The sequence below is a fragment of the Hyperolius riggenbachi genome, chromosome 7 (assembly GCF_040937935.1).
Source record: "Hyperolius riggenbachi isolate aHypRig1 chromosome 7, aHypRig1.pri, whole genome shotgun sequence".
Taxonomy (NCBI): Eukaryota; Metazoa; Chordata; class Amphibia; order Anura; family Hyperoliidae; genus Hyperolius; species Hyperolius riggenbachi.
Window position 1 is genome coordinate 231,866,581 of NC_090652.1, and position 13,657 is coordinate 231,880,237.

General features: G+C 45.4%; 1 protein-coding gene across 3 annotated transcripts in view; it reads right to left on the reverse strand.

Annotated features, from left to right (window-relative positions):
• The window catches only part of SPAG16 (sperm associated antigen 16), a 1,402,284-nt gene that overhangs the window by 1,314,949 nt on the left and 73,678 nt on the right, over positions 1-13,657 (reverse strand). For all 3 annotated transcript variants that reach the window (XM_068245386.1, XM_068245387.1, XM_068245389.1), the window contains exon 5: positions 10,608-10,745. In XM_068245386.1, coding sequence (XP_068101487.1) covers positions 10,608-10,745 — 138 coding nt within the window. The remainder of the gene's footprint in view (positions 1-10,607; positions 10,746-13,657) is intronic.

The window sequence follows — 13,657 nt, forward strand, 5'->3', positions numbered from 1 at the left end:
ACACTTTAATTGAAGGAAAAAAAGCGTAATGTAATAAAAATACATAAATAGTTAACTTAGGGACTAAACGTTTTTAATATGTATGTCAAGAGTGTATACTACTGTTGTTGCAAATAAACGGTTAAAGAGGAACTCCAGTGAAAATAATGTAATAAAAAAAGTGCTTTATTTTTACAATAATTCTGTATAAATGATTTAGTCAGTGTTTGCCCATTGTAAAATCTTTTAAAATCTCTGATTTACATTCTGACATTTATTACATGGTGACATTTTTACTGTGGGCAGGTGATGTAGCTGCTGCATGCTTTTTTGGCAGTTGGAAACAGCTGTAAACAGCTATTTCCCACAATGCAGTAAAGTTCACAGACAGGAAACTGCCAAGAGTACGTACCCAGAGTCTCTTGTGGGAGGGGTTTCACCACAATATCAGCCATACAGCGCCCCTTGATGGTCTGTTTGTGAAAAAGAATAGATTTCTCATCTAAAAGGGGGTATCAGCTACTGACTGAGATAAAGTTCAATTTTTGGTCGGAGTTTCTCTTTAAAGCAGTTTTCTAAAGTTTAAAATGTGGGCATTGCAGATATTGGTGGAGGGACAATTTAACGGTGGAGATTGTGACAGAGGTAAGGGTGGGGCAAGTTAGTGTTATGAGTAGGTAGAAGGTGGGTACGTGTTTGAAGAGAGTTAGGTAAAGTGATAGATGAATATCAGTGAAATTACAGACATGCTACTATGAATATTAACCAGAGCCCAACATTAGAATATCAAACACTGTGGGAGTAGTTTCACCACAATATCAGCCATACAAAGCCCCTTGATAATCCGTTTGAGAAAAGTAAAGATTTCTCATGGGAAAGGGGGTATCCGCTACTGATTGGGATGAAGTTCAATTCCTGTTTACAGTTCCTCTTTAAAGGGAACCAGAGATGAACGTTTCACACAAAATAAACATATCAGTCGATAGCTTGTAAAGAATAAATGCTCTACCTGACAATTTCGCCGCTCTGGTGTGCCTTTTTTAGTGTTTTTTATCCATTATTGCTCCAGGAAAAATCAAATATGGCAGCCGGCTCATATCCCTTTTGCTTCCGGGTTATGAGTTGTTCTGGATGTGCTGTCTAGGTTATATGAGACTAGGCTGCTATCTAGGCTATATGAGAAAGGCTGCTGCAGCCTTTCATCTGTGTGCTTTCATTTTGGTATGATGTGCAGCTGCCTGTAGGAAGTGTCTCTCATAGGAATGAAACTGCAGTCATCATCATTATTTATGCAGAGGCACACAGAGCACACAGATCATATTGCTCCGTTTCAGAGCTTCTCTCTCAGCAGCAGCAGCCCTCCCATGTCATCACAGCTCTCAGTATGCAAAGCAGGAAATCTGAGCCAGGAGGTGGCAGGCTTGGGCTTGAAAAGACTCCACAGAAGAGTGACTCAGCTATAATGATTCCAGGTCAAACCTAGACTGAGCCAGTCGGGGATTCTTATCACAGCTGCTAATAGACTAATTAAGCAGATAAGAATGAAACTAAAAGCAGGGTAGGTGTTTACTGTCATGTTCCCACTGATAAATGTAATAAAATACATGAGGATGCTTCGTCTCTGGTTCTCTTTAAACCATTATGTTATTTTAATGGGAGACTTTGTACATAACTTTCATTCTCTACATGTACGTAAAAATGCACAAACCACAAACTGTAAAGCTCAGCCTCCTACAAAATCTCCAATAAATTCAGGAAGTCCAAAATAGTTAACGTGTTTGAAATGGACTCTACTGAGATGTAACAGAAAAGAAAGCACAACCTCGCAGCAGGGAAGAGCACTGAGAGCAGAAAATATGCCTCTTCATACTGTAAAGTTACGCTAGCTTAACTTCATATTTTGTATTCGAATAAAGACAAAGAAAAAGCACGAGAAATCATATTTATGAAACTATACTACTACGTTATTAGAATATCTGGTCTAATAAGAAACATCTCTTTAGACATTTCATTTATACTACAACTTCAACAAATAAAAGCTAGATTAGACTCTATCTCAACATTCAACATTCATATTTAATATTTTTCAGAACAATTCCTCTACAGTTGGTCTTCTTCAAGTCATAAGCTTAAAGTCAATGGGAACTGTAAAAAAAAAAAAGCAGAGTGAGGACACAGGCAAAGAGATTCTTGCCAGCAATGATTACGTTTGCCAGCTAGCCAGAGATAAGCAAGCCTGTACTGCTCTCTGCAGTGAATAGTATGGCATGGAATGCTCGGGAATGCTTTCACATATTCTTTTATGTACCTTAAACTCCTTACTGAAATTTTAGTTTTGGGAGTATAAACCCGCTTTAAAGGGGACCTAAACTAAAGGGAACCTTCAAGCCGGAAGATGGAAGTGATGGCAGCGAGGCTTGGAATGCTAATAATAGGACGCATGGAACTATATGGAGCGCAGGGAGGATGCGGATTTATGGGTAAATAACCCTTTCATTCCCCGCCGCTTAGCTGCTGTAATGAAACCACGAGTTTGAATCACGAGTAGCCACCGTGGTTACTCGTGATTAATCCGTGATGAGCATCTCTGATCCCCTATGCTATCAAGGCATTTTGTATTGACCTGAGGAAGCGGGCCATGACCCGTAAAACACGTTGTCAGATTGCTTTTTGAATAAAAATGTTGTTCCAGTTGAACTGGTGTCCATATCTTCTGGAGAGGTAAGTGATTACCTCTCTTTTTTATTATTTTTATTTATGTTTTAAAACATTAAAATAGAACACATATTGGTCGACTCCATCCTACCCATTATCTTTTTTTAAAGTAATTTTAGGTTCCCTTTAAAGAGGAACTTAAGCAAAGAGTGGAAAAAATAAATCAATACATTGCAAAGTGAGACGTTAAAAAACAGAAGAAAGATCAAAAATTGATTGATATTCGCCATGTAATTCATTCATGTTGTTTGATCCACAATGAGCCTGCAATCATCTTTACTACTGGCAGAAATGAAAAAAACCAGACAGCACCAACTACCATTATCTATAGCCACACCCACTAACAATGTGAAAGGCTAAAAGGTTTTTTTTTTTATAGATTTACAGTACATATGCACAGCGGGAAATACTGGTTGCTTGGCAGTTGGAAACGGCTGTTATTTCCCACAATGCAACAAAGCTCACAGACAGGAAATTGTCAGGACCTAGATCCTGACATCACACCGTGGGAGGGGTTTCACCGCAATATCAGCCATACAGACCCCCTGATGATCTATTAGAGAAAAGGTAAAGATTTCTCATGGGAAAAGTGTTATCAGCTACTGATTGGGGGGAAGTTCAATCCTTGGTTACAGTTGCTCTTTAACTGAAGTACTGAGTATGTGAAATATCTAACAATGTTGACAACAAAAGATGTACACTTTATATTTTCAGCTTTTTCCCCCACCTGGACTTGGACATTACAGTGTTCGGTTTAGCATGCCTAACATAACAAGTTTACCTTAAGAAAAACGCTACAAAGAAATGGCTCCAAGTTACATCAAATATAACCAAATACGCATTATTTGAATTCTGCACAGTTACAGCTTTCACTCAGTTACAAATCTCTCCACTAAAACACCGTATCGGCACAGGTTATACTTTATTAAAAGTGATAAATATTCCCCCATGAAAATAAAATATTAAAGACAGGAACTCTATGAATATTTCAGCGCTGCAGATATACTGGAAGATGTTTGCCTGCGACACTGCAAAGGGAAAAGCTTCATACTGGAAACCCGGGCATGAAAGCTAATGAGAAGCTATTTTCTACATTAAGTAATGGGCTTCTCCAGAAGCCACACACAACTGTGTGGAGAGAATCACTCTCTGACCTTGCACTCTTTCTAATCCATTAATTTGCCGTTTTCATTTCTCTCGCAAATGGCATTTCATTTCTTGCCAATCAAAGGAGCAGAGATCTGGGTTGCTGCAATGGGTGTTTTTTTCACTTAAGATGAAATAATATGATACTGAGGCAGCAGTTTGTGAAATGTCATTTGACATTTTTCTAGGAGTGAGTGGTGTCGCTCATACAGATAATCCAGGGTTGTCGCCATTGCTGCCGCCACACTTTATGGCTGTTCTTTTAGGTCACATGGTTGGAGGTATACACATGGTGTCAGTACATCACCGCTTGAAATCTGAGTTGAGGAAGTCAATGATTAGTGAGAGCACAATTTAGCGGACCTGAACTCAGAACTCCCTCTAGTGCTCCAAAAAATAAGCAGCAGCATTATAATATTTCAAGAAAAACATTTCTTTGTTACAGCTAATACAAAACCTGCAGTAAATCTGCAGTGTGTCTACTTCATGCTTTCATGAAAGCAGAAAAAGGGTTAACACCCTGTGTTTACGAATTAGCTGCTCTGCCAGGACTGATGAGATTCCTGTGCTGACCCAGCTAAGAGATCAAATTACAGTTGTGATTAGTCACAGATGAGGGTGGATTAGACAGGCTAAACCCTCTAAATACATACAGGGAGCACTTCTCTATGTTTTCCTTCTGTCCTGTGCAAGAGTTCAAATGCACTTTAATTTGGGACTAAGAAGGTCCTGCAAATACCAGTCACCAGCTAATGTTTGGTTTAGAACCCCGATCATCTCTGCTGCTGACAACATGCCTCATTGCTTGTCTCTGTGACCGCCTACAATTTAATATGGGACAGCTACAGTATCTAAATAAACATTCTAGCTGTTTCCTGACTGTGTTTTTCTTCTGCCTTTGTTAGTGAAACCTATTTTACTTCTCATTACGAAGTAAAGTGAGGAAAGCTCTTACACTATTCAGTGCTTGGTAATTCTTTTTTTTTTTTATGAATCTTGTTTTTTATGGTGTTAGGTCCAGAGGCTTCCTCCAACCCCCCCTTCCTCCACCGATCCAGCACTGGGCCCCTACCAAATCATTTTGACATGGACTCATTGAGAGGTGTGCATGGCGCAGCTCCCATACGTGAATAACCTTGGCCGCACTGCGCAGGTGTAGGACACTTCGCACCTGCACAGCAGCACCGAGCCATTCAGGCCCGGCTTTTTCCACTGAGCCTGAGCAGATCCATGCCACCACGCAGGCACATTGCCTCCTGCATCTGTGCTGTGCAGTCACACTTGTTCAGAGAGGGGAGAGTGGCTGCAAACTTCCAGAGCAGGCACGTGCAGAGGGAGGTGCTCTGGGTACCCCCCCCTTTTAAAAATCTTAAAAGGCCCCCCCCCTCTGAGCAAAATAAGCTCCGCCCCGATCGCAATAAGCCACGCCCACCCGTGGGAAGCTCCGCCCCCGCCTGGGACACTTTCAAGTGAAGAGGCCCAGACAGGAATCCTAGTGTGGCATACTGACCTCTCCCTCCATCTAGGACCCATACTGACCTCTACCTCCCCTAGCACCCACAGTGACCTTTCCATCCACCTACTACCCAGTGACCTCTCCATCCACCTAGCACCCACAGTGACTTCTCCCTCCACCTAGGACCCATACTGACCTCTCCCTCCCCAGTACCCACAGTGACATCTCCCTTCACCTAGCACCCACAGTGACCTCTCCCCTCCATCTAGCACCCACAGTGACCTCTCCCTCCCCCAGCACCCACAGTGACCTCTCCCTTCACCTAGCACCCACAGTGACCTCTCCTTCCCCAGCTCTAGCAGTAATCCTGCCTACCCCAGCACCCACATTGACCTATCCCTCCCCCTGCACCCACAGTGATCTTTCCCTCCCCCAGTGGCTACCCCTCCTGTCCCCTGCAGCACCCACAGGGACCTCCCATCCCAAAAGCAGCACCTACAGTGACCTCTCCCATTGCCAGCGCCTACAATGGCCTCTCCCAACACCCAGCATCCACTCCCTCCTCCAGTAACCACACTGACTTCTCCCAGCACCCACAGTGTCCTTCCCTTCCTCCAGCACCCATACTGATCTCTTCCTTCCACAGCACCCACAGCGACCTACCCATCCCCCAGCACCCATACTGACCTCTACCTCCCTTAGCAGCAACTATGCCATTCACAGCAGCACCCATAGTGACCTCCGCTTCCTCCAGCACCCACAATGACCTCTACCTCCCCCAAGACCCACAGTGACCTCCCCCAAAGGACCCACAGTGACCTCCCTTTCCTTCAGCACCCATACTGACCTCTACCTTCCACAGCACCCACAGTTACTCCCCCCTAGCACCCACAGTGACCTACCCTTCCCCCAGCACCCACACTGAGCTCTACCTCCCCTAGCAGCAACTATGCCATTCATAGCAGTACCCACAGTGATCTCCTACCCCCTGCACCCACAACAATCCCACCAGTATTCAGCACCCACATTACAATCAACCAGTAACCCCCACTATAACAAGCACCCAGTACTTGCACCCTGCACCCAATACTCACATCTGGCCTCCATACGGCACTTAGTACTTGCATCAAACAGTCACATGGCACTCACTACCTGCTCCCCTTCACCCTATAGCTGGCACCCAGTACTCACACCCACATGGCACAGTACTTGCACCCAGCCCCAACATGGCACTGACTACTCACCCCTGCACACCGCCTCCACATGGCACCCACTATCTGCACTCACATAACTAGTACTAGCACCCAAAGTACCTGCACTCAGAACCCACATAACACACAATGCCCACCCATAGCTAGCACCCAGTGCATGCATGACACCAAGTATTCACACCTATGTGATACCCAGTACCCACACACCTACATGTTTCATCTGAAGTAGTTCCGGATGCACTAAGCCTCCACTTAGTGCCAAGCACAAACACCAAGCACTCACATATGACATCCAGTACTTGCACCCATAACTCACAAGGGACTGAGTACCTGCAATTAACACTTACATGATGGTTGATACACACCCATACAGCCAGAATCCACATGACACCCTGTGCCAGCACCCAGAACCCACATGGCACCCAGCATCTGCCTTTAGCATCCATGTCACATCCAGTACCTGCACCCAGCACCTACATGACATCCAGTACATGCACTCATATCTTACATGGCACTAAGTACCTGCAATCAACACCCGCATGACACTTGATACCCAACCATAGCCAGAACCCACATGACACTAAGTACTTACACCCAGAACCTACATGGCACCCAGCATCTGCATTCAGCATCCACATGAGAACCAATACCCCCCTAGCCAGAAACTAGAAGGGGGGGGGGGCATGCGGGGTAAGGTGTTGCCAGGCCCCTTTTTTACATTTGAGCACCCCTCACTTAAGGACCCTCTGCACGGCCCTGTTCCAGAGGGTCCTCAAACTAGATTAGTGGTCTCAAGGAGGACATGGCAAGTCTCTAGAGGCTTCCTTCTACCGAGGTAAGTATGTGACTTTCTCTCCAGGTTCATTTTAACTCTTTGTGGAAATAGGTAAGCGGTTATTACTCTATACCCATCTCAAACCTCTAAGAGGTATATGATATTACATTATAAGCCCCCCAACTAAGCATTTTCCATGACATGCTAATAATTCAGAGCTGATCATTTTAAAGGAAATGCATCCAGCTTGAAAATGGGATTGCTGTTTCGCTGTTTGAATATTCAAAATTAGCCAAAATGTACACACATTTAGCATACAAATTTGCATCAACTTGGAATTATTTGCATCTCATTGACCAGCCCTACTCTCCACATGTTCACACGATGTAAACATCCAAATCACCGCAATCCCGATGCAAAGCCTGCAGCAGGTTACTGCAAGAACCGTGCATACACGGATGCATGAATTATGCAGTAATGCAAGCCAATGGGCAATGCAGTAAGGGCCTGGGCCCACTGCTGCGTTTTTAAAAATGCATAAAAACACGTGTTTTTCCAAGTGTTTTTTTCTGGAGTCTTAATGCAAATTTTATGGCCTTTTAACGTGTTAAAACGCATCCACCGTGTTTCAAAAAACGCTTGAAAAATGCATGCATTTCTATGCACTTTTAAAAAACGCAGCATTAGGCTCAGGCAGTGGCGGCTCCAGCTTCAGATTTTTGGGGGGGCTCAAAGGGGGCACGAGGGCTGGCAGCCTGGGCTTGGGGGGGGGGGGGAATTGCGGCGAAGATTTGGGCGTGGTCATGATGTCATGTGGGCGGGGCTAACTGTAATGTAGTTGTACCAGCTAACGTAGTTACATGAAAAAAAAATGAAGTAAACGCACATAATGACAGGTAGCCTTTCACCAGTAAATGCACATAAGAGACAGCTTTTCACCAGTTAATGCACATAATGACAGACTGCGTTTCTGCAGTAAATGCACATAAAGGGACAGCTTTTCACCAGTTAATGCATGTAATGACAGACTGCGTTTCCGCAGTAAATGCAAATAAGAGCCTGCTTTTCACCAGTTAATGCACGTAATGACAGACAGTTTCCCCATTAAATGCACATAAGAGCCTGCTTTTCACCAGTTAATGCATGTAATGACAGACAGTTTCCCCATTAAATGCACATAAGAGCCTGCTTTTTACCAGTTAATGCATGTAATGACAGACAGTTTCCCCATTAAATGCACATAAGAGCCTGCTTTTCACCAGTTAATGCATGTAATGACAGACAGTTTCCCCATTAAATGCACATAAGAGACAGCTTTTCACCAGTTAATTCACATAATGACAGACTGCGTTTCCGCAGTAAATGCACATAAGGGACAGCTTTTCACCAGTTAATGCACATAATGACAGACAGCATTTCCCCAGTAAATGCACATAAGAGACAACTTTTCACCAGTAAATGCACATAATGACAGGCAGACAGTGTCCCCAGCATAGGTAGCCAGGTGTATAGATGTCCCCAGTATATGTAGCCAGGCGTATAGCTGTCCCCAGTATATGTAGTCAGGCTGGTGGTGGTGGTGGGCTGGGGGCCCCGGGCACCTCAAGCCTGACTGGTGGTGGGCTGGAGGCCTCATGCCTGCGTGGCTGGTGGGCTGGGGTCCCAGGGAAGCTCAGGCCTGGCTAGTGGTGGTGGGCTGGGGGCCCCAGGGCAGCTCAGGCCTGGCTGGTGGTGGTGGGCTGGGGGCCCCAGGGCAGCTCAGGCCTGGCTGGTGGTGGTGGGCTGGGGGCCCCAGGGCAGCTCAGGCCTAGCTGGTGGTGGTGGGCTGGGTGGAAGGGCTCAGGCCTGGCTGGTGGTGGTGGGCTGGGGGCCCCAGGTCAGCTCAGGCCTGGCTGGTGGTGGTGGGCTGGGGGTACACTGGGTGGGGAGGAGGGTGCCACTGGGTGGGGAGGAGGGTGCCAGTGGGTAGGAGGAGGGTGTCAGTGGGTAGGAGGAGGGTGCCAGTGGGTGGGGAGGAGGGTACCTGTGGGTGGAAAGGAGGGTGACACTAGGTGGAGGAGAAAGGTGCCAGTGGGTAGGAGGATAGTCTCAGTGAGTAGGAGGAGGGTGCCAGTGGGTGGGGAAGAGGGTGCCAGTGGGTAGGGGGGTTGTCAGTGGAGGGGGGAGAATGCCCGTGGGTGGGGAGGAAGGTGCCCCTGTGTGTGAGGAGATTGCCCTGGGGAGAGAAGACAGGAAGAAAATGATCGAGGCGCCAGCCGCGCTAATAAGGGATGCGGGAGCCTGCTTTATTCCTTCCTCCCTCCTCCCTTCCTCTGAATGCCCCCACCTGCTGTGAATGACTGTCCCCCCCGTAGGCAGTGTGTGTGCGGAGGAGAGCGGAGCGGTAGGTCCTCTTACCGCAATCCATGCTCACCGGCAACTAGTCTCCTGCTTCCTGTGACGTCATGGTAAACAGGAAGCAAGAGACTAGTTGCCGATGAGCATGGATTGCGGTAAGAGGACCTACCGCTCCGCTCTCCTCCGCACACACTGCCTAGGGGGGGGGGGGGGGGACAGTCATTCACAGCAGGTGGGGGCATTCAGAGGAAGGGAGGAGGGAGGGAGGAATAAAGCAGGCTCCCGAATCCCTTATTAGCGCGGCTGGCTAACAGACTTGCGGTGGCCACGGCCAGCGGGGGGGGCTTTAAGAGGGGCTAGCAAGTTGCCAGCTGGGGCTGAAGCCTGGGCAAGCCCCAGTGTAGCGCCGCCACTGGGCTCAGGCCTTGTGTATGCATGACAGGAGCATGGTGTGACGCAGAGGGGGGGCGCTATGCAATCTCCCGTCACCGCACTGTTTTCTATGGTGAGATGCACGCATCGCTAATCTTAGGTGTGCAGCGACCTGAATACTTGTTCTACAAGCTTGCTAACTTACAAATCCCTGTGTTGTGCTGGCAAAAACAATAAAACAATAAAGCAGTCACGTTCAGCACAACTCTATAAACCAATTATAAAACATTAACGAAAATAGAATCCATCTGCTTTATAAATGTTAAAATGCTTAATTACAACATTAACAGGAAACAGTACATCACAGCCAATGTAAGAATGAATTTCATCTGAAAGTTACATTAAGTATTTCCACAGACATATTATCCTTTGTGGTCGCAAAGCTTGCATTGTTCCTTTGTCTGCTTACTAGCTTAATTGGGCACTGGGCAGAAATACAAGATTGTGTTCTGTTTCTACTTCTTTTGGGAAAAAAAGTCATTTTGCTGAATAAACGTGTAACTAATGGTGCAGGTTGTATGTGATGGCGTCTTAAATGAGAATAGCTTTGCAGTACCTGGCAGCCAGTTTGTATGTGTCCACTTCTTTCTTTAAACTCTTTATCTCAGTGTCTAACATCTGGTTGTGAGCGTAGACATCTGGAACAAAACCAGCAGCTTCTGGCTGCAGTAGGCCCTTCTGCATCATTTCATACCTACAGGAATCATAAGCAAGTGTAATTATTTTGGATGGCAATTGAACAATTTTCAGCCATAAAACACTCCTGGCTTTTGAAACATTAAAGGGACTCCGAGCAGTGCAGAAACTATGGAAAGATGCATATCATTTTAAAGCTCTCTTTCTCCTCTTTCCAATGATATATAAAGCGCCACCCTATGCCTTTTAGTTTTCGCTATTTTCGCAATTAAAAAATTGCCGCGGCCGCGATTTCGATCTTGAAGATAGAGAAAACTAAAAGGCGTAGGGTGACGATTTAGGTGTCGCCAGAAAGAGGAGAAAGAGAGCTTTAAAATTATATCCATCTTTCCATAGTTACATTGTATTACACAGGGCGACTTTTTCTGCTGAATGGAGCTGCTGACACTGGGGAAAGTGTCATCCTGTGTAATACAAGTAACTATGGAAAGATGGATATCATTTTAAAGCTCTCTTTCTCCTCTTTCTGACAACACCTAAATCGTCGCCCTATGACTTTTAGTTTTCTCTATTTTCGCGAACGAAATCGCGGCCGCGGCAATTTCAATCGCGAAAATAGCGAAATCTAAAAGGCGTAGGGCGGCGGTTTATATATCATTGGAAAGAGGAGAAAGAGAGCTTTAAAATGATATGCATCTTTCCATAGTTTCTGCACTGCTCGGAGTCCCTTTAAACACTTATTTCACTGCCTAAAAATAACATTGGAGGTTAAACAAGTGTAAGAACATGGAAAATGGCAAAGTACACACGAACATTTGACATTACTATACTATATTTTAAGGCCCCGTGCACAGGGGGGTTGGCGTGTGAAGTAACAGCCACATTGTATCACGGAAAGTCACACTGCAATGCGGCTTTCCCAGTGTGGCTATGTGGACTAACAGTGGGCAGTATCCCAAAGCACTGCATGCATCACATGAACACAAAATGCATGCGTTACCAGTAAAAGGGAAGCATACTTTTCATTGACTGTCTGCTTTACTGTATGCAATGCAATGCACAGATAACGTGTGGTACCACTTTTGCATTCCGTAGCATTGTATTCATGTTTTTACAGGGAATAAAACATCTGTCTTAAAGAGACTCCGTAACAAAAATTGCATCCTGTTTTTTATCATCCTGCAACTTCCAAAAGCTATTCTAATGTGTTCTGGCTTACTGCAGCACGTTCTACTATCACCATCTCTGTAATAAATCAACTTATCTCTCTCTTGTCAGACTTGTCAGCCTGTGTCTGGAAGGCTGCCAAGTTCTTCAGTGTTGTGGTTCTGTGATGCATCTCGCCCCTCCTGGCCCCTCTATGCACACTGCCTGTGTGTTATTTAGATTAGTACAGCTTCTCTCTGCTCTATTATCTTTTACAAGCTGGATAAATCCTCCTCTGAGCTGGCTGGGCTTTCACATACTGAGGAATTACATACAGGCACAGCTGTCTGCACTCTGCAGGAAGAAACAGCCTGACACTTCAGTGGAAGATAGCTGCAGGGGGAAAAAAACACGCAAATGATCTCTTGAGATTCAAAAGGAAGGGTGTATACAGCCTGCTTGTGTATGGATGTATTTTCTATGTGTGGACATACTGTACATCAACCTACTTCCTGTTTTGGTGGCCATTTTGTTTGTTTATAAACACACTTTTTAAAACTGTTTTTAACCACTTTTAATGCGGCGAGGAGCGGCGAAATTGTGACAGAGGGTAATAGGAGATGTCCCCTAACGCACTGGTATGTTTACTTTTGTGCGATTTTAACAATACAGATTCTCTTTAAAGTGTACCTGAGACAAAAAAAAGAACTTGTATCTACCTAGGGCTTCCTCCAGCCCCCTCCAGGTAAAACCTTCATTCACCACCAGTCTAGGCGTACAGTGCATGCCAGAAGACTTCTGCACCTGCATTCTGCCGAGCAACGCAAGTGCAGTCCGCAGTGACTGAAGGATTTACAGATGGAAAGTGGAGGATCAAGGAGGCCCAGGAGGACAGCGAGGGAGCCCAAGGCCTGAAACAAAATGGAGGAAGTAAATGGAGTAAAATGAACCATAAATTACTTTTTTCCTATGCTGCTGTCACTTACAGTAGGTAGTAGAAATCTCACAGAACCAACAGATTTTGGACTAGTCCATCTCTTCATGGGGGATTCTCAGCACAGCCTTTATTGGTTATAAAGACACTCTCTGCAAAGGATTTATACAAAGATGCTGCCCAGTCTCCCTGCTCACTGCACACTATTTTTGACAGTTGGACGGAGCAACTGCCATTTACTAAGTGCTTTTGAAAAAAAAATAAACCATGAGAATCCCCCATGAGGAATGGGCTAGTCCAAAACCTGTCAGTTCTGTTAGATTTCTACTACCTGCTGTAAGTGACAGCAGCATAGGAAAAAGGTAATTTATGGTTCATTTTGCTCTGGAAGAAATGTACCTCTCATTTGTATGGGTTTACATGTATTTTAAAATTAAGCATTTTCGTGATAGTGTTCCTTTAAACCTAACCCTGTACCCATGCAAGCCCTCCCTCTACCCATACATAACCCTAACTGACCAGACCAATGCCTAACTCTTACTGAACACCTTTTAGGATTCCTTACCCTAACTGAGCTTTCCCACCAATGTCAAACCCTAACCAACACTCCCACAATCCCTAACCCTAACCAGCCCCCTCAATGCCTAACCCTTACCCCCCCCCCCCCCCCCCCTCGTCAAACATGCCTAACCTAACCGTCCATCTCCCCTGCAGATATCCTTGCTACCTTCACCACTATATACAATAAATATCAGGGACCACAAAGTTTGGCCACCCTGTAGGTAACCATGTTACTAGCAGCAATTAACGGATATTTACCGGAGCCGCCCGCCATACAAGCTGCGGCTACAAATACTGGATCGCAAATGTCCCTTTACAACCATAATCCA